Source organism: Aethalodelphis obliquidens, unplaced genomic scaffold, assembly GCF_003676395.1.
Source record: "Aethalodelphis obliquidens isolate GAN/ISIS:26980383/991018 unplaced genomic scaffold, ASM367639v1 scaffold5, whole genome shotgun sequence".
NCBI lineage: Eukaryota > Metazoa > Chordata > Mammalia > Artiodactyla > Delphinidae > Aethalodelphis > Aethalodelphis obliquidens.
Window position 1 is genome coordinate 17,794,917 of NW_020837949.1, and position 20,175 is coordinate 17,815,091.

General features: G+C 36.7%; 2 protein-coding genes across 2 annotated transcripts in view; one reads left to right on the forward strand and one right to left on the reverse strand.

Moving 5' to 3' along the window:
- The window catches only part of CYREN (cell cycle regulator of NHEJ), a 127,774-nt gene extending 107,609 nt beyond the window's left edge, over positions 1-20,165 (forward strand). Inside the window, exon 5 of the mRNA XM_027101845.1 lies at positions 20,136-20,165. Coding sequence (XP_026957646.1) covers positions 20,136-20,150 — 15 coding nt within the window. The 3' untranslated portion in view covers positions 20,151-20,165. The remainder of the gene's footprint in view (positions 1-20,135) is intronic.
- Positions 1-20,175, reverse strand: part of AGBL3 (AGBL carboxypeptidase 3) — an 85,838-nt gene that overhangs the window by 63,120 nt on the left and 2,543 nt on the right. Inside the window, 1 exon segment of the mRNA XM_027101846.1 lies at positions 19,856-19,916. Within this exon segment, the coding sequence (XP_026957647.1) occupies positions 19,856-19,916 (61 nt within the window).

The window sequence follows — 20,175 nt, forward strand, 5'->3', positions numbered from 1 at the left end:
AGCTGGAGGAATCAGGCTCCTTGACTTCAGGCTATACTACAAAGCTACAGTGATCAAGACAGTATGGTACTGGCACAAAAACAGAAATATAGATCAATGGAACAGGATAGAAAGCCCAGACAGAAACCCATGCACATATGGTCACCTTATCTTTGATAAAGGAGGCAGGAATGTACAGTGGAGAAAGGACAGCCTCTTCAATAAGTGGTGCTGGGAAAACTGGACAGGTACATGTAAAGTATGAGATTAGAACACTCCCTAACACCATACACAAAAATAAGCTCAAAATGGATTAAAGAGCTAAATGTAAAGCCTGAAACTATCAAACTCTTAGAGGAAAACATAGGCAGAACACTCTATGACATAAATCACAGCAAGATCCTTTTTGACCCACCTCCTAGAGAAATGGAAATAAAAACAAAAATAAACAAATGGGACCTAATGAAACTTCAAAGCTTTTGCACAGCAAAGGAAACCATAAACAAGACCAAAAGACAACCCTCAGAATGGGAGAAAATACTTGCAAAGGAAGCAACTGACAAAGGATTAATCACCAAAATGTACAAGCAGCTCATGCAGCTCAATAACAAAAAAACAAACAACCCAATCCAAAAATGGGCAGAAGACCTAAACAGACATTTCTCCAAAGAAGATATACAGATTGCCAACAAACACATGAAAGAATGCTCAACATCATTAATCATTAGAGAAATGCAAATCAAAACTATAATGTGATATCATCTCACACCGGTCAGAATGGCTATCATCAAAAAATCTAGAAACAATAAATGCTGGAGAGGGTGTGGAGGAAAGGGAACACTCTTGCACTGCTGGTGGGAAGTGAATTGGTACAGCCACTATGGAGAACAGTATGGAGGTTCCTTAAAAAACTAAAAATAGAACTACCATATGACCCAGCAATCCCACTACTGGGCATATACCCTGAGAAAACCATAAGTCAAAAAGAGTCATGTACCAAAATGTTCATTGCAGCTCTATTTACAATAGCCAGGAGATGGAAAGAATCTAAGTGTCCATCATCGGATGAATGGATAAAGAAGATGTGGCGAATATATACAATGGAATATTACTAAGCCATAAAAAGAAATGAAATTGAGTTATTTGTAGTGAGGTAGATGGACCTAGAGTCTGTCATACAGAGTGAAGTAAGTCAGAAAAAGAAAGACAAATACCGTATGCTAACACCTATAAATGGAATCTAAGAAACAAAAAATGTCATGAAGAACCTAGGGGCAAGACGGGAATAAAGACGCAGACCTACTAGAGAATGGACTTGAGGATATGGGGAGGGGGAAGGGTAAGCTGTGACAAAGTGAGAGAGTGGCATGGACATATATACACTACCAAACGTAAAATAGATAGCTAGTGGGAAGCAGCCGCACAGCACAGGGAGATCAGCTCGGTGTTTTGTGACCACCTAGAGGGGTGGGATAGGGAGGATGGGAGGGAGGGAGACGCAAGAGGGAAGAGATATGGGAACATATGTATATGTATAACTGATTCACTTTGTTATAAAGCAGAAACTAACACACCATTGTAAAGCAATTATACTCCAATAAAGACGTAAAAAAAAACCCAAAATACCTAGTTTTCACCTAGCAGATTTCATAATTTATGAACACTTTGAAATAAATCTAGGCCAACACCCCTTTCCATTCTACTAGTACAAGCAAACTAAATAAAACATTCACTCAACATTCAAATTATAGGAGATAGAAATTTAAAATATCCCTGGCGCTACAGAGAAAGTACCGTAAGGGAATGATGAAAAAAGCATTAAAAGTAACAAAAAGCTAAGTTTACCCTCTGTACCTTTCACATAATGATTTAACTAATATTCAACAAAGAGAACTTAAGCTAAATATCCCCAAACCAGACGAACTACTTATGAACAGTTTATTAGAACAAACTCATCTGTGTAGCAAAATAGTGAGGAGATTCATAAGTAGAGGTGAGAAGCCTAACGAGCCTAGTGATAGCTGGTTGTCCAGGAAAAGAATTTCAGTTCAACTTTAAAAATCACCAGAAACCTTTTATGAATTTTAATGTATTTTTAAATGTTAGTCTAAAAAGGTACAGCCTTTTAGAAATGGGTACAACCTTATGTAGAGAGTAAAAATAAGCAACACCATAGCTGGCTTAAAAGCAGCCTCCAATTAAGAAAGCGTTCAAGCTCAACAATAATTTTACCTTAATACCAATAACAAGCAAATCAACTCATAGGTTTATACTGGACTAATCTATTAACCAATAGAGGCGATAATGTTAATACGAGTAACAAGAAGTATTTCTCCTTGCATAAGTTTACATCAGTAACTAATAATATATGAATAATTAACAGTAAATAAATACAACTCAACGTTAAACTATTTATCAAACACACTATTAATCCAACAGCCATGCACCCAAAGAAAGATTAAAAAAAGTAAAAGGGACTCAGCAAACATAAACCCCACCTATTTACCAAAAACATCACCTCTAGCATAACAAGTATTAGAGGCACTGCCTGCCCAGTGACAACTGTTAAATAGCCACAGTATCCTGACCAAAGGTAGCACAAACCTTTGTTCTCTAAATAAGGACTTGTATGAATGGCCACACAAGGGTTTTACTGTCTCTTAGTTTCAATCAGTGAACCTGACCTTCCCATGAAGAGGCGGGAATAACAAAATAAGACCCAATGGAGCTTTAATTTATCAACCCCCCCCAAAAATAACTACACCATCAAGTGATAACAAAAATTTATATTGGTTGACAACTTGGTTGGGGTGACCTCGGAAAACAAAAAAGCCTCCGAGTAATTAAAGTCTAGACTTACCAGTCAAAACATATTATCACTTATTGATCTAAAAAGCTGATCAATGGAACAAGTTACCCTAGGGATAACAGCACAATCCTATTCTAGAGTTCAAACCGACAATAGGCTTTACGACCTCGATGTTGGATCAGGACACCCCAATGATGTAACTGCCATTAAAGGTTCATTTGTTCAACGATTAAAGTCCTATGCGATCTGAGTTCAGACCAGAGTAATCCAGGTCAGTTTCTATCTATTATACATTTCTCCCAGTACGAAAGGACAAGAGAAATAAGGCCCACTTTAAAAAGTGCCTTAAAACTAAATAATGATATAATCTCAACTTAATTAACAGATACAAAACATCTACCCAAGACTAGGGTTTGTTAAGGTGGCAGAGCCCGGAAATTGCGTAAAACTTAAACCTTTACAGCCAAAGGTTCAAATCCTCTCCCCAACAAAATGTTTATAATTAATATCTTAACACTTATTATCCCCATCCTTTTAGCTGTAGCATTCCTAACATTAATTGAACAAAAATTTTTAGGTTATATGCAACTTCGAAAAGGGCCAAATATCATAGGACCACGTGGTCAATACAACCCACTGCTGATGCAGTCAAGTTACTCAGTAAAGAATCACTACGACCAGCTACATCCTCCATTTCTTAGCAGAATACGCCAACATTATCATAATAAACATTTTCCCAACAATACTATTTCTAGGAGCATTCTATAACCCCTATATGTCAGAGTTATACACAACCAACTTTATCATCGAAACACTATTACTAACAATCTCTTTCCTATGAATTTGAGCATCCTGTCCTTGATTTTGATACGATGAATTAATATATTTACTTTGAAAAAACTTCCTAGCACTAATGCCAGCCCTATGCATATGACACGCCTCATTACCTATTACAATATCAAGCATCCATCAAGAAATATGTCTGATAAAAGAGTTACTTTGACAGAGTAAATAATAGAGGTTTAAATCATCTTATTTCTAGAATCATAGGAATTGATTAAGAATTCAAAATTCGTGCTACCACATTACACCATATTCTATAGTAAGATCAGCTAAATAAGCTATTGGACGCTTACCCAAAAAATGTTGGTTTATACCCTTCCCGTACTAATAAATCCCATCATCTTTATCATCATCCTAACAATCATTATCTCAGGAACCATAATTGTAATAACCAGCTCCCACTGACTATTAATCTGAATCGATTTTGAAATAAATATACTAGCCATTATTCCCATTTTAATAAAAAAATTTAACTCACGAGCTCTAGAAGCATCCACTAAATATTTCCTAACACAAGTTACCACATCAATATTACTTATAATAGCCGTTATTATTAACCTGTTATATTCCGGCCAATGAACCATTACAAAAATCTGTAATCCAACAGCATCGACAGTAATAACCATAGCCCTAACCATAAAACTAGGACTATCTCCATTCCACTTCTGAGTACCTGAAGTTACACAAGGCATCTCGTTAATAGCAGGCTTCATCTCACTAACATGACAAAAACTTGCACCCCTGTCAGTATTATACCAAATCTCACCATCCATCAGCCTAAACCGAGTATTTTCTATAACCATACTATCCATAATTGGGGGGTGAGGTGGATTAAACCAAACCCAACTATAAAAAATTATAGCTTACTCATCAGTTGCTCACATAGGATGACTATCAGCCTTTATACTGTAAAACCCAACTATAACAACCCTAAACCTTCTAATTTATATTACAATAACATATTACAGCTCAGCTATGGCTATACTATCGCTATCACACACATGAAACAAAATATCCATTATTACAACCCTCATCCCCATCACCCTATTCTCAGTGGGAGGCCTTCCACCACTATCAGGATTTATGCCAAAGTGAATAATCATTTAAGAAATAACAAAAAACAACAACATTATTTTACCTAAACTAATAGCTATTACAGCACTACTCAGCCTATACTTCTACATATGACTCACATACTCTACAGCACTAACTATATTTCCCTCCATAAATAATATAAAAATAAAACGACAATTTGATTTTGCAAAACAATTTTCCTACCAACAATAATTGTAATATCCATAATACTCCTACCCCTTACACCAATACTCTGAGTAATGGATTAGGAATTTAGGTTACACAGACCAAGAGCCTTCAAAGCCCTAAGCAAGTTTACTTAATTCCTGCTTAATAAGGACTGCAAGACTATATCTTACATCAATTGAATGCAAATTGAACACTTTAAGCTAAATCCTCACTAGATTGGTGGGATCACACTTCCCAAGAAACTTTTAGTTAACAGCTAAATACCCTGGTCAACTTGCTTCAATCTACTTCTCCTACCACCAGGAAAAAAAAGGTGGGAGAAGCCCTGGCAGAATTGAAGCTGCTTCTTTGAATTTGCAATTCAATATGTAAAATTCACCACAGGACTTGGCAAAAAGAGGACTCAACCCCCGTCTTTACATTTACAGTCTAATATTTACTCAGCCATTTAACCTATGTTCATAAAGCACAGACTATTCTCAACTAACCATAAAGACATTGGTACTTTATATCTACTACTTGGTGCTTGGGCTGGGATAGTGGGCACTACCTTAAGCCTACTAATTCATGCTGAACTAGGTCAACCTGGAACACTGCTTGAAGACTATCAGATTTACAACGTAGTTGTAACAGCCCACACATTTGTAATAATTTTCTTTATAGTTATGCCCATTATAATTGGAGGCTTCAGGAACTGACTAGTTCCACTAATGATCGGGGCACCCGATATAGCCTTTCCCCATATAAATCATATAAGCTTCTGATTACTTCCACCCTCTTTCCTACTACTTCTTTCATCATCTATTGTTGAAGCCAGTGCTGGTACAGGCTTTAGCCAGAAACTTAGCCCATGCTGGAGCTTCAGTAGACTTTACTATCTTTTCCCTGCATTTAGCAGCTGTTGCCTCAATTTTAGATGCTATTAATTTTATTACAATTATTAACATAAAACCATATGCTATACCCCAATATCAAACACCATTATTTGTATGATCAGTTTTAATTACAGCTGTGCTACTGCTACTATCATCACCTGTTCTAGTAGCTGGAATTACTATGCTATTAACAGAAACGAAACCTAAACACAACCATTTTTGACCCTGCGGGAGGGGGAGATCAAACCTTATATCAGCACCTATTCTGATTCTTCAGACATCCTGAGGTCTATATTCTAATTTTACTTGGATTTGGAATAATCTCACATATTGTAACTTATTGCTCAGGAAAAAAGAGCTTTCTGGGTACACAGGTATACTATGAGCTATAATATCAATTGGACTTTTAGGATTCATCGTATGAGCTCACCACATGTTTATAGTAAATACAGATGTTGAAACATGAGCATATTTTATATCAGCCACTATAATTATTGCTATTCCAACAGGAGTAAAAGTATTTAGTTGACTAGCAACGCTTCATGGAGGTAATATCAAATGATCTCCAGCCATAATATGAGCCCTAGGCTTCATCTTCCTTTTTACAGTAGGTGGACTAACAGGAATTGTCCTAGCTGACTCATCACTACACATTGTCCTTCATGATATAGATTACATGGTTGCACACTTCCACTAAGTATTATCAATTGGAGCTGTATTCGCTATTATGGGAGGCTTTGTACATTGATTCCCACTATTCTTAGGCTATACACTCAACTCAACATGAGCAAAAATTCACTTCGTAACTATATTTGTTGTAGGTGTAAATATAACCTTCTTCCCACAACATTTCCTAGGTCTATCTGGAATACCACAATGATATACCTAGATGCATACACAACATGAAACACTATCTCATCAATAAGCTCATTCATTTCACTAACAGCAGTAATATTAATAATTTTCATAATTTGAGAGGCATTTGCATCAAAATGAGAAGTCTTAACGGTAGAGTTAACTAGAATGACTAAACGGATGTCTACCATATCACACATTCGAAGAGCCCACTTACGTTAACTCAAAATAGCTAAGAAAGGAAGGAATCAAATCCTCTTCTACTGGTTTCAAGCCAACATCATAATCATTATGTCTTTCTCAATAAATGAAATATTAGTAAAATTTTCCATAACTTTATCAGAGTTAAATTATAGGTGAAAGTCCTATATATCTCCATGGCATATCCTCTACAATTACGTTTTCAAGATGCAACATCACCCATTATAGAAGAATTACTACATTTTCATGATCACACATTGATAATTATGTTTTTAATCAGCTCCTTGGTCCTCTATATTATTTCAGTAATATTAACAACTAAACTAACACATACAAGTACAACAGAAGCACGATAAGTAGAAACTATCCCGACAAACTTACCAGCCATTATCCTAATTCTAACTGCCCTGCCATCATTAAGAATTCTTTACATGATAGATGAAATTAATAATCCTTCCCTTACCGTAAGAACTATAGCACATCAGTGATACTGAATCTAAGAATATACAGACTATGAGGATTTAAACTTTGACTCCTACATAATCCCAACATCAGACCTAAAGACAGGAGAATTATGACTATTAGAAGTAAATAACCAAGTAGTATTACCCACAGAAATAACAATCCAAATACTAATCTCCTCAGAAGATTTTTATACTCATGAGCCATGCCTTCACTAGGCCTAAAGACAGATGCAATCCCAGGATGCCTAAATCAAATAACTCTCATATCAACACGACCAGGTCTATACTACAGACAATGTTCAGAAAATTTGTGGGTCAAATTATAGTTTTATACCTATCGTCTTTGAACTAGTACCACTAAAATACTTAGAAAAATGATCCGCACCAGTACTATAAATTCATTAAGAAGCTAAATAGCATTAACCTTTTAAGTTAAAGACTAGGAGTTAAAACTTCCCTTAACGGTATGCCACAATTAGATACATCAACATAATTTATTACTATATTATCAATAATTCTGAGATAATTATAATAATCATAAATTAATGAATTAGAAAACAGCACAACAGAATAAATGTACTCAAACATTGACTCTTTGACAAAACAAGATAAATCCCACTAATATAATCAGGGAGAAGAAAATAAGAACGCACAAATACTTAACATAAAATATGAGAACAGAGAAAAAAAATCTCAGGTTCAAAGGAAATTATAACAATTATAAAAGAATTCTTTGCCTAAAACTATGTAAATAAATTAAAAACACTCCATGAAAAGCATTATTTTTCTAGGAATATACAAATAACCAAAACTGTCCCTGGAATAGATAGAAAACCTAAACTAACAAAGAAGAAACATAAGTTGTATAATAAAAATATTCTTTGTAACTCTAAAACAACAACAACAATTATGTCCAGATAGCTTTAAGGAAATTCTATCAAACTTAAAAGAACAGTTAATTGCAGTATTATTCAAATTGTTCTAGAACATAGGGAAAGGACTTTGAGAAACGTTTATAACAAAACCTTTCAAAATATAAAAGCTAGGGCTTCGCTGGTGGTGCAGTGGTTGAGAGTCCGCCTGCCGATGCAGGGGACACGGGTTCGTGACCCGGTCCGGGAAGATCACACATGCTGCGGAGTGGCTTGGGCCCGTGAGCCGTGACCGCTGAGCCTGCGCGTCCGGAGCCTGTGCTCCGCAACGGGAGAGGCCACAACAGTGAGAGGCCCGCGTACCGCAAAAAAAAAAAAAAAAAGGCAAGGTAGCTATTTATGAGTTGGAAAATAAAATTAGATCCATACCTCTTACTATTTGTAAATCATAGAGAAATTAAATACCAAAATTCAAACAAGTAGATAAAAGTACTTAAAGGAAATTTAGATGATTATATTCATGACCTCGGTGTAGGGAAGGTCTTTGTAGCTTAAATAGATATAAAAATAAAAAGCCACAAATGAATGATAAACTTAACATCAAAAGAATTCTAAACAACAGAAGCAACAAAAACAAAGTTAACAAAGGATTACTATGAATGGGCAATTCATAACAAGGTGGAATATAAATAGTCAAGCATATGAAATAATTCTCAATTTCTGTAGCAATCAAGGAAATGTTACTTAAAATAGTGAGGTACCTTTTTCTTCCAACAGACAGGCAAAATTTTAAAGACAAAAAAGTGGGTGAAGAAGTCTGCAAAATAGTACTATAAACTTTCTATGAATATGGGTATAGGTATGTGTATAAATGCAAAGAAAAAGGTCTAGAAGGATACATACCAAACTGAGAATAATTGTTTTCTCAAAAAGGAAGATTTGTTATAGAATGGCGGTGAAAATTATCAAAAAAAAAGGATAAAAACCTTATCTTCAATTTCAGAATATCTTCAGATAGATATGTGAATATTTAGAAGAAATATTTTCATGTGTATTTGAAAGTACTCTAAATGTATAAAATTTAAAAAAATCAAGTATACATCAAAATGGCCATATACATTTGCAAATGAATGACTTTATTAAGGAAACTCTTCACACAGGCATATTTCATTTAAATAAAGATGTACTTGCAAAACATTGTGTCCATAAAAATTTGAATCATACTGTAAATGCATTTAAAGAGCTAATTATTTAAAGAAATGTCAAGGTAAATTCTTTTGTTAAGTGAAGTCCTTTACAATGACCACTTTCATTTAGTTTAATTAAAAATCAAACCTTAAACAAACCTTAAAAGTTTGAACTTCATGGGAGGACCACGAAGACAGAGTAGGGCTTCCCTGGTGGCACAGTGGTTGAGAATCTACCTGCTAATGCAGGGGACACGGGTTCGAGCCCTGGTCTGGGAGGATCCCACATGGCACGGAGCAACTAGGCCCGTGCGCCACAACTACTGAGCCTGCGCATCTGGAGCCTGTGCTCCGCAACAAGAGAGGCCACCATAGTGAGAGGCCCGTGCACCGCAATGAAGAGTGGCCCCCGCTTGCCACAACTAGAGAAAGCCCTCGCACAGAAACGAAGACACAACACAGCAAAAATTAATAAATAAATAAACTCCTACCCCCAACATCTTCCTTAAAAAAAAAAAAAAAAAAGAAGACAGAGTAGGAGGACGTGGAGCTCACCTTCCTCAACAAATACATTAAAAAAAAAAAATCTACATGTGGCACAATTCTCAGAGAAAACTACCTGGAAACTGGCAGAAGATGTCCTATACAACTAAAGCTGCAAGAAAGATCTCCATGTAACTGGGTAGGACAGGAAAAAAGGCATCAGGTCAGGACCTGTGCCTCTGAGAGGGATCTATAAGGAAGAGAAGGTCCATATGGGCAGACCCTTACCCTGGGGAGGGAACAGACAGACTCACAATCTGGGCATCCATGTCTTGGGGTCCTGCACAAAGGAGACAAGCCCTCTTGCCTGCTGGGAAATCCACTGAGACAGAGAGAAGAGCTGGAGAAGCCTAGACTCTACTTGTGAGGAGTGCACGTGAGCTGGCTTGCTAATAATCAAGGTGGAGAGAGCCTTGCACCGGCAGCTGCTGACTTCCTGCACTTCCCAATTGGAAGGGGTGAACGCCCTGTCTCTGCTCAAACCACACCACAGCCTGGTGCGAGATCAGGGCAATTATTTGGTCTAACTGCGCAGGATCAGACCAGGGTGCATGCGGTGTGATCCAGGCATAGCTGTGGTGACCACTGTCAGCACACACACAAGGCAGTGCCACAATATGCAGGAGCTACGTGCTGAATCTTGGGCAGACAGGTCCTGGTGAGGAGTGTGAAGCAATCTGTTCCCCAGTGAGAGCACACTGGCTCCGCCCACTCCACGCTGCAGCTCAGCACCAGATATGTGGCAGACAGGTCCAAGGAGAAGTGTGCCACAGAGGCAGCCCAGACCCCAGGCAGCAGCACAGCCACCTCAATTTCTGCAGCCACAATGCCCACATCCTCAGCCTCAGCCTACTCCACACCGCAGCCTTGTACCAGACCTGGGACAAACACAACGGAGAAAGGGATACAACCTTGGGCTGCATCTGAGAGGAAGCGCAGAGACCTACACAGGCAGTGCACAGGTTTGCTGTGACCACAAGAGCCTCACTTGCTTCAGCAATCATCTCCTTTGGGGAAGGGCACGCACTCAAGGGCAATGGAACCTTACTGAACCCAACCCTCAGGACTTCTACTCCAAAACCTGGGAGCAGACCCAGAACCCAACGAGGCAATGACAACCACGGAGAAAGAGGAAACCCCACCTCACATCAAGCACAGACTCTAGACACTACAAAACAAATCACACCCCTTATCAAGGGGATAATGGCCAGCAAACTCTGAAGAAAGATATGGCTGGTATCCATACCAAAACCAGCCCTCGCACCAAAAATATTGAACTCACACAGTCTACCCAGGGGTGCTCCCACAGAAAAACACCCCTTAGGACCACAGTAGATAACTGTTTCTCCTAAATTCACAGAGGCAGAGAAAGTTAAGTAAAATGAAAAAGCAGAGGAACTACTACTACTCCCAATTAAGAAAACAAGAGAACTCCCCTGAAAGAACAACTAATGAAACAGACCTCACTGGTCTTCTAAGCCCCAACTTCAAAAAGGAAGTAATAAAAATGCTAAAGGAATTAAGAAAGATTATCAGTAGAAATGCAGATCACTGTAACAAGGAACTAGACTATATAAATGAAACAGTCAAAATTAGCTAATTCAATTGCCAAGTAAAAAACCAATCTAGAAGCAATGAATAGCAGACTAAGTGCTGCAGAAGAATAAATAAGTGATCTGGAAGATAGAATAATGGAAATCACCCAATCAGAATAGCAGACAGAAAGACAACAAAATGAAAGCAACACATGAGGTTTACAGGATAATATAAAGAGTGCAAACCTATGCATAATAGGGGTTCCAGAAGGAGAAGAGAGAGAAAAGGGGATTGAAAATGTACTTGAAGAAACTATGGCTGAACACTTCCTAAAATCTAAAGAAGGAAACCGATATCCAGGTACAGGAAGTACAGAGGGTCCCAAACAAGGTGAACACAAACAGACCCACACCAAGACATTATTAGCATTAAAATGGCAAAAGTTAAAGAGATGATTCTAAAGGCTGGAAGAGAAAAACAGTCAGTTACAAGGGAACTCCCATAAGGCTATCAGCTGATTTCCCTGCAGAAACTGTGCAGATCAGAAGGGAGTGGCATGATATATTCAAAGTCCTGAAAGGGAAAACCCTGCAACCTGGGATACTCTACCCAGCAAGATTATCATTTAGAATAGAAGGAGAGATAAAGAATTTCTCAGACAAGCAAAAACTGAAAGAATACAGCAATATTAAACCTAACCTAAAAGAAATATTGAAAGGTCTTCTCTAAATAGAAAAGAAGCAAGTATCTATAGGAAAGGCAAATATATAAAAGGATTGAAGATCACTTTAATAAGTCAGTACATAAATTTTTAAAAATCCAAAAAAATTGTAAAAGTGATTATATCTACTATTAATGGTAAAAGGATATGCATGAGGATGTAAAATAGGACATCAAAATCACAAAATGTAGGGGAGGGGAGTATAAAAATGAATACCTTTTAGAATGTGTTTAAACTTGTATGACTACCAGTTTAAAGCAAGTAGATACAGTTATGGGTTAACATACTTGAAAATCAGGGTAACCACACATCAAAAAGATACAATAGATTCACAGAAACCAAAAAGAAAGGAACTCAAGCATAATACAAAAGAAAACCATTAAACCACAAAAGGGAAAACAAAAAGAAGAAATGAACAAGAAAGAACTACAAGAACAACTAGAAAACAAGGTTTAAAATGGAAATTAAGTGCAGCTCTATTTACAACAGTCAGGACATGGACGCAACCTAAGTGTCCATTGACAGATGAATGGATAAAGAAGATATGGCACATATATACAATGGAATATTACTCAGCCATAAAAAGAAACAAAACTGAGTTATTTGCAGTGAGGTGGATGGACCTAGAATCTGTCATACAGAGTGAAGTAAGTCTGAAAGAGGAAAACAAATACTGTATGCTAACACATATATATGTAATCTAAAAAAAAAAAGGGTTCTGAAGAACCTAGGTGCAGGACAGGAATAAAGACGCAGATGGTAGAGAATGGGCTTGAGGACATGGGGAGTGGGAAGGGTAAGCTGGGACGAAGTGAGAGAGTGGCATGGACATATATACACTACCAAATGTAAAACAGATAGCTAGTGGGAAGCAGCTGCATAGCACAGGGAGATCAGCCTGGTGCTTTGTGACCACCTAGTGGGGTGGGATAGGGAGGGTGGGAGGGAGACACAAGAGGGAGGAGATATGGGGATATATGTATATGTATAGCTGATTCACTTTGTTATAAAGCAGAAACTAACACACCATTGTAAAGCAGTTATACTCCAATAAAGATGTTAAAATAAATAACTAAATAATAAAATAGAAGAAAAATAAATAAGATGGCAATAAGTACATACCTATCAATAATTACTTTAAATGTCAGTGGACTAAATACTCAAATCAAAAGAAAGAGTGACAGACTGGATTAAAAAACAAACACCAACAGTATGCTGCCTACAGGAGACTCACTTTAGGGCAAAAGACACACACAGATTGAAAGTGAGGCAATGGAAGAGGATATTTCATGCAAATGGAAACAATAAGAAAGTAGGAATAGCAGTACTCATATCAGACAAAATAGACTTCAAACAAAGGCCATAAAGAAAGACAAAGGACAGTATATAATGATAAAGGGAGCAATACAAGAAGAGGATATTATACTCATTTACATATATGCCCCCAATATAGGAACACCTAAATATATAAAACAAATACTAACAGACATAAAGAGAGAGATTTGACAGGAATACAATAATAGTAGGAAACTTTAACACCCCACTGACATCAATGAACAGATCTTCCAGGCAGAAAATCAGTAAGGCAACGGAGATCCCAAATGACACAACCAGCTGGACTTGATACATACAGGACACTACGTCAAGCCCACCGCCCCTTAATACGCATTCTTTTCAAGTGCACATGGAACATTCTCTAGGATAGACCACATATTAGGTTACAAAACAAGTCTCAACAAATTTAAGAGGATAGAAATTATCTCAAGTATCTTTTCTGACCACAATGGTATGATACTAGAAATCAACCATAGAAAGAAAAATGGGAGAAGAATGAACACATGGAGACTAAGCAACATGCTACTGAAAAAACCAATGGGTAAGTGATGAAATCAAAGAAGAAATTGGAAAATACCTGAGCACAAAGGAAAATGAAAACACAAACTTCCAAAATCTATGGGACACAGCAAAAGCAGTTCTAAGACAGAAGATCATAGTGATATAGGCTTTCCTCAAGAAGGAAAAAAAAAAAAACTCAAAAAAACAACCTAACCTACCACCTAAAAAAAGAACAAGAAAAAAACCAATGTCAGCAAAAGGAAGGAAATAATAAAGTTAAAAGAGGAAATAAATAAATTAGAGATCCAAAAAACAATAGAAAGGATAAAAAACCCAAGAGCTGGTTTTTTTGAAAAGATAAACAAAATCAACACACCTCTAGCCAGGCCTGCCAAGAAGAAAAGAGAGAGGACCCAAATAAACAAAATAGGAAATGAAAGAGGAGAAATAACAGCCAATATTGCAGAAATACAAAAAACTGTTAAGAGAATACTGTGAGGAATTATATGCCAACAAATAGTTTCTAGAAACACACAGCCTGCCAAAACTGAGTCAAGAAGAAACAGATAACTTGTGCAGACCAATCACTACAAGTGAAATAGAATCAGCAATAAAAAAACCTCCTGCAAACAAAAGTCCAGGACCAGATGGCTTCACTGGGGAATTCTACAGAACGTACAAAGAAGAACTTACACTGATCTTTCTCAAACTATTCCAAAAAACTGAAGACGAGGGAACACTTCCACACTTATTCTAATAAGCTACCATCGCCCTGATAACAAAACCAAAAAGGGACTACAAAGAAAGAAAATTACAGGCCAATATCTGTGATAAAAACAGATGCAAAAAATCCTTAACAAAATATTAGTAAGCCAAATACATAAAAAGGATCATACACCAGGTTTGCAAGGATAGTTCATCATACGGAAATCAATCAATGTGATACACCACATTACCAAGAGGAAAGCAAACCACGTGATCATTTAAATAGGCACAGAAATGCTTGGATCATCTAGACAGAAAATCACTATGGAAACACAGGCCTTAAATGACACATTCACCAGATGGACTTAATTGATATTTATAGAACATTCCATCCAAAAGCAGCAGAATAGACTTCCTTCTTAAGTGCACCTGGAACATTCTCCAGGACAGATCACATGTTGGGCCACAAATCAAGCCTCAGTAAATTTAAGAAAACTGAAATCATATCAAGCATCCTTTCCAACCACAATGTTATGAGATTAGAAATCAGTTACAGGAAAAAAACAGTAAAAAAACACAACCACATGGAGGCTGAACAATATGTTACTAAAAGAACAATGGATCACAGAAGAAATCAAAAAGGAAATCAAAAAATACCTAGAGACAAATGACAGTGAAAACACGATGATCCAAAACCTATGGGATGCAGCAAAAGCAGTTCTAAGAGGGAAGTTTATAGCAATAAAATCTTACCTCAGAAAACAATAAAAATCTCAAACAACCTAAATCTTACACCTAAAGCAACTAGAGAAAGAAGAACGAACAAAACTCAATGTTAGTAGAAGGAAAGGAATCATAAAGATCGGAGGAGAAATAATGAAATAGAGACAAAGAAAACAATAGAAAAGATCAATGAAACTGAAAGCTGGATCTTTGAAAAGATAAACAAAATTGATAGATCTTTAGCCAGACTCATCAAGAAAAAAAGGGAGAGGGTTCAAATCAATAAAATTAGAAATGAAAAAGGAGAAGTTACAATGGACACCACAGAAACACAAAGGAACATAAGAGACTACTACAAACAACTATATCCAATAAAATGGACAACCTAGAAGAAACAGACAAATTCTTAGAAGGGTACAACCTTCCAAGACTGAACCAGGAAGAAACAGAAAATATGAACAGACCAATCAGAAGTACTGAAATTGAAACAGTGATTGAAAACCTTCCAACAAACAAAAGTCCAGGACCAGATGGCTTCAGAGGCAAATTCTATCAAACATTTAGAGAAGAGCTAACACCCATCCTTCTCAAACTCTTCCAAAAAATTGCAGAGGAAGGAACACTCCCAAGCATATTCTACATTAAAAGGATCATACACCATGATTTATCCCAGGGATGCAAGGATTCTTCAACAACTGTAAATCAATCAGTGTGATATACCACATTAACAAATTGAAGAATAAAAACCATATAATCATCTCAATAGATGCAGAAAAAGCATTTGACAAAATTCAACACCCATTTATGATAAAAACCCTCCAGAAGTGGGCATAGAGGGAACTTACCTCAACATAATAAAGGCCATATATGACAAACCCACAGCTAACATCATTTTCAATGGCGAAAAGCTAAAAGCATTCCTTCTAATATCAGGAACAAGACAAGGACACCCACTGTCACCACTTTCATTCAACATAGTTTTGGAAGTCCTAGCTATAGCAATAAGAGAAGAGAAAGAAATAAAAGGAATCGAAATTGGAAAAGAAGAAGTAAAATTACCACTGTTTGCAGATGACATGATATTATACACAGAAAATCCTACAGATGCTACCAGAAAAGTACTAGAGCTCATCAATGAATTAGGTAAAGTTGCAGGATACAAAATTAATACACAGAAATCTCTTGCATTCCTATACACTAACAACAAAAGATCAGAAAGAGAAATTAAGGAAACAATCCCATTCACCATTGCATCAAAAAATATAACCTACTAAGGAGACAAAAGACTTGTACTCTGAAAACTATAAGACACTGATGCAAGAAATCGAAGATGATACAAACAGATGGAAAGATATACCATGTTCCTGGATCAGAAGAATCAATACTGTCAAAATGACTATACTACCCAAGGCAATCTACAGATTCAGTGCAATCCTTATCAAATTACCAATGGCATTTTTCACAGGACTAGAACAAAAAATTTTAAATTTGTATGGAAACACAAAAGACCCTGAATAGCCAAATCAATCCTGAGAAAGAAAAACAGAGCTGGAAGAATCAGGCTCCCTGACTTCAGACTATACTACAAAACAGTGTGGTACTGGCACAAAAATAAACACATAGATCAATGGAACAGGATAGAAAGCCCAGAAATAAACCCACACACCTATGGTCAATTAATCTATGACAAAGGAGGCAAGAATATACAATGTAGAAAAGACAGTCTCTTCAATAAGTGGTGCTGGGAAAACTGGACAGCTACATGCAAAAGAATGAAATTAGAACATTCTCTAACACCATATACACACATAAAGTCAAAATGGATCAAAGACCTAAATGTAAGGCCAGATGCTAAAAACTTCCTAGAGGAAAACATAGGGAGAACAATCTTTGACATAAATTGCAACAATTATGTTCTTTGATCCACCTCTTAGAGTAAAGAAAATGAAGCAAAAATAAACAAATGGAATCTATTTAAACTTAAAAGTTTCTGCACAGCAAAGGAAAACATAACCAAAACAAACAGACCCACAGAATGGGAGAAAACATTTGCAAACGAAGTGACCAACAAGGGATTAATCTCAAATTATACAAACAAAAACAAAAAAAAACAAACAACCCAATCAAAAAATGGGCAGAAGATCTAAATAGACATGCCTCCAAAGGAGACATACAGATGGCCAACAGGCACATGAAAAGATGCTCAACATCACTAATTATCAGAGAAATGCAAATCAAAACTACAATGAGGTATCACCATACACCAGTCAGAATGGCCATCATCAACAAGTCTACAAACAATAAATGCTGGAGAGGGTGTGGAGAAAAGGGAACCCTCTTGCACTGTTGGTGGGGATGTAAACTGATACAGCCACTATGGAGAACAGTATGAAGGTTCCTTAGAAAACTAAAAATAGAACTACAATGATCCAGCAATCCCACTTCTGGGCACATATCCAGAGAAAACCATAACTGAAAAGCTACATGCACCCCAACGTTCAGCACTATTTACAACAGCCAAGACATGGAAGCAACCTAACTGTCCATTGACAGAGGAATGGATAAAAAAGATGTGGCATATATATACAATGGAATATTACTCAGCCATAAAAATAGTGAAATAATGCCATCTGCAGCAACATGGATGAACCTAGAGCTTATCATACTAATAAGTCAGACAGAGAAAGACAAATATCATATGAAATCACTCATATGTGGAATCTAATTTAAAAAAATGATACACATGAACTTATTTACAAAACAGAAACCGACTTAATAGATTTCAAAAACAAACTTATGGTTACCAAAGGGGAAACGTTGGGCAGGGAGGAATAAATCAGGAGCTTGGGATTACATACAGACACCACTATATATAAGATAGATAACCAGAAAGGACCTACTGTATAGCACAGGGAACTCTACTCAGTATTCTGTGATAACCTATATGAGGAAAGAATCTGAAAAAGAATGAATATATGTATATGTATAACTGAATCACTTCGCTGTACACCTGAAACTAAAACAACATTGTGAATCAACTATACGCCAATAAAATTTAAAAACCAACCAACAAACAAATAACAACCCAGTCAAAAAATGAGCAGAAGACTTATTTAGATATTTTTCCAGAGAAGACATACAGATGAACAACAGGCCCACAAAAAGATGTTCAACATCACTAATTATTAGAGAAATGTAAATCAAAAGCACAATGAGGTATCACTCAAACAGGTCAGAATGACTATCATCAAAAAGTCTACAAATAATAAAGCTGGAGAGGGTGTGGAGAGAAGGGAACCCTCCTACACTGTTGGTGGGAACGTAAATTGGTGCAGCCACTATGGAAAACAATACGGAGGTTCCTTAAAAAGCTAAAAGTAGAGCTACCATATGATCCAGCAATCCCATTCCTGGGTACATATCCAGAAATAACTAAAACTCTAATTTAAAAAGATAAATACACCCCAGGGCTTCCCTGGTGGCACAGTGGTTGAGAGTCCGCCTGCCAATGCAGGGGACACGGGTTCGTGCCCCGGTCCGGGAAGATCCCACATGCCGCAGAGCGGGTAGGCCCATGAGCCATGGCCGCTGAGCCTGCGTGTCCGGAGCCTGTGCTCCACAATGGGGGAGGTCATAACAGTGAGAGGCCCGTGTACCACAAAAAAAAAAAAAAAAAAAAAAAAGATACAAAGACCCCAGTGTTCATAGCAGCAGTATTTACAATAGCCAAGACATGGAAGCAACCCATGTGCCTATCAACAGATGACTGGCTTAAGAAGATGTGGGGTGTGTGTGTGTGTGTGTGTGTGTGTGTGTGTGTGTGTATATATATATAATGGAATATTACTCAGCCATAAAAAAGAATGAAATATTGCCATTTGCAACAACATAGATGGACCTCGAGAGTATTATACTTAGTGAAATAAGTTAGACAGAGGAAGACAAATATTATACCACTTATATATAGAATCTAAAAAATAATACAAATGAATCTATATACAAAACAGAAACAGACTCACAGACACAGAAAACAAACGGTTATCAGAGGGGAAAGGAAGGGGGAGGGATAAATTAGGAGTACGGGATTAACAATCTACTACATATAAAATAGATAAGAACAAGGATTTACTGAATAGAACAGGGAATTATGTTATCTTGAAATAATCTATAATGGGAAATAATCTGAAAAATATATATATACAACTGAGTCACTTTTCTGTATACCCAAAACTAACAGAATAGTGTAAATCACCTATACTTCAATTAAAAAAAAGGTTTGAAGTCCAAAATACTATTATAAAAGTAAATACATATCTCCTTACCAATAACAGAATAATAATTCCCTATATTATTCACTGACTTTTTTTCCTAGCGCTCTCTCATTTTTCATCCACTTAAGGTATTATCAGAAAGAGAAGGGGGAATATATGAATAATGTCAAACCTGTTAAAAGTGCACACTGATGGATGTCTTCATTTACAAACTTCATAAAGTTATCCTCATCCTAAAACAAGAGAGTTTTAAATTATTTATCTTTTAAAAACCAGCGGTTTCCCAATCCAGAAATTTTTTACATCTACCTTAGTACTTAGAATTGAGTGTGTCTTTAATCTTTAATAAATGAAAAAATTCAAGGTTATTACTGGCTATTGATCTCAAAGCACCCAACACTTCAAATATCCTGAAACAAAGTTTTCATCTTTCATTTCTCTTCTTCCACAAGGTAAGGTCATATTAATGATTATAGAGAAGGAACAGTTTAA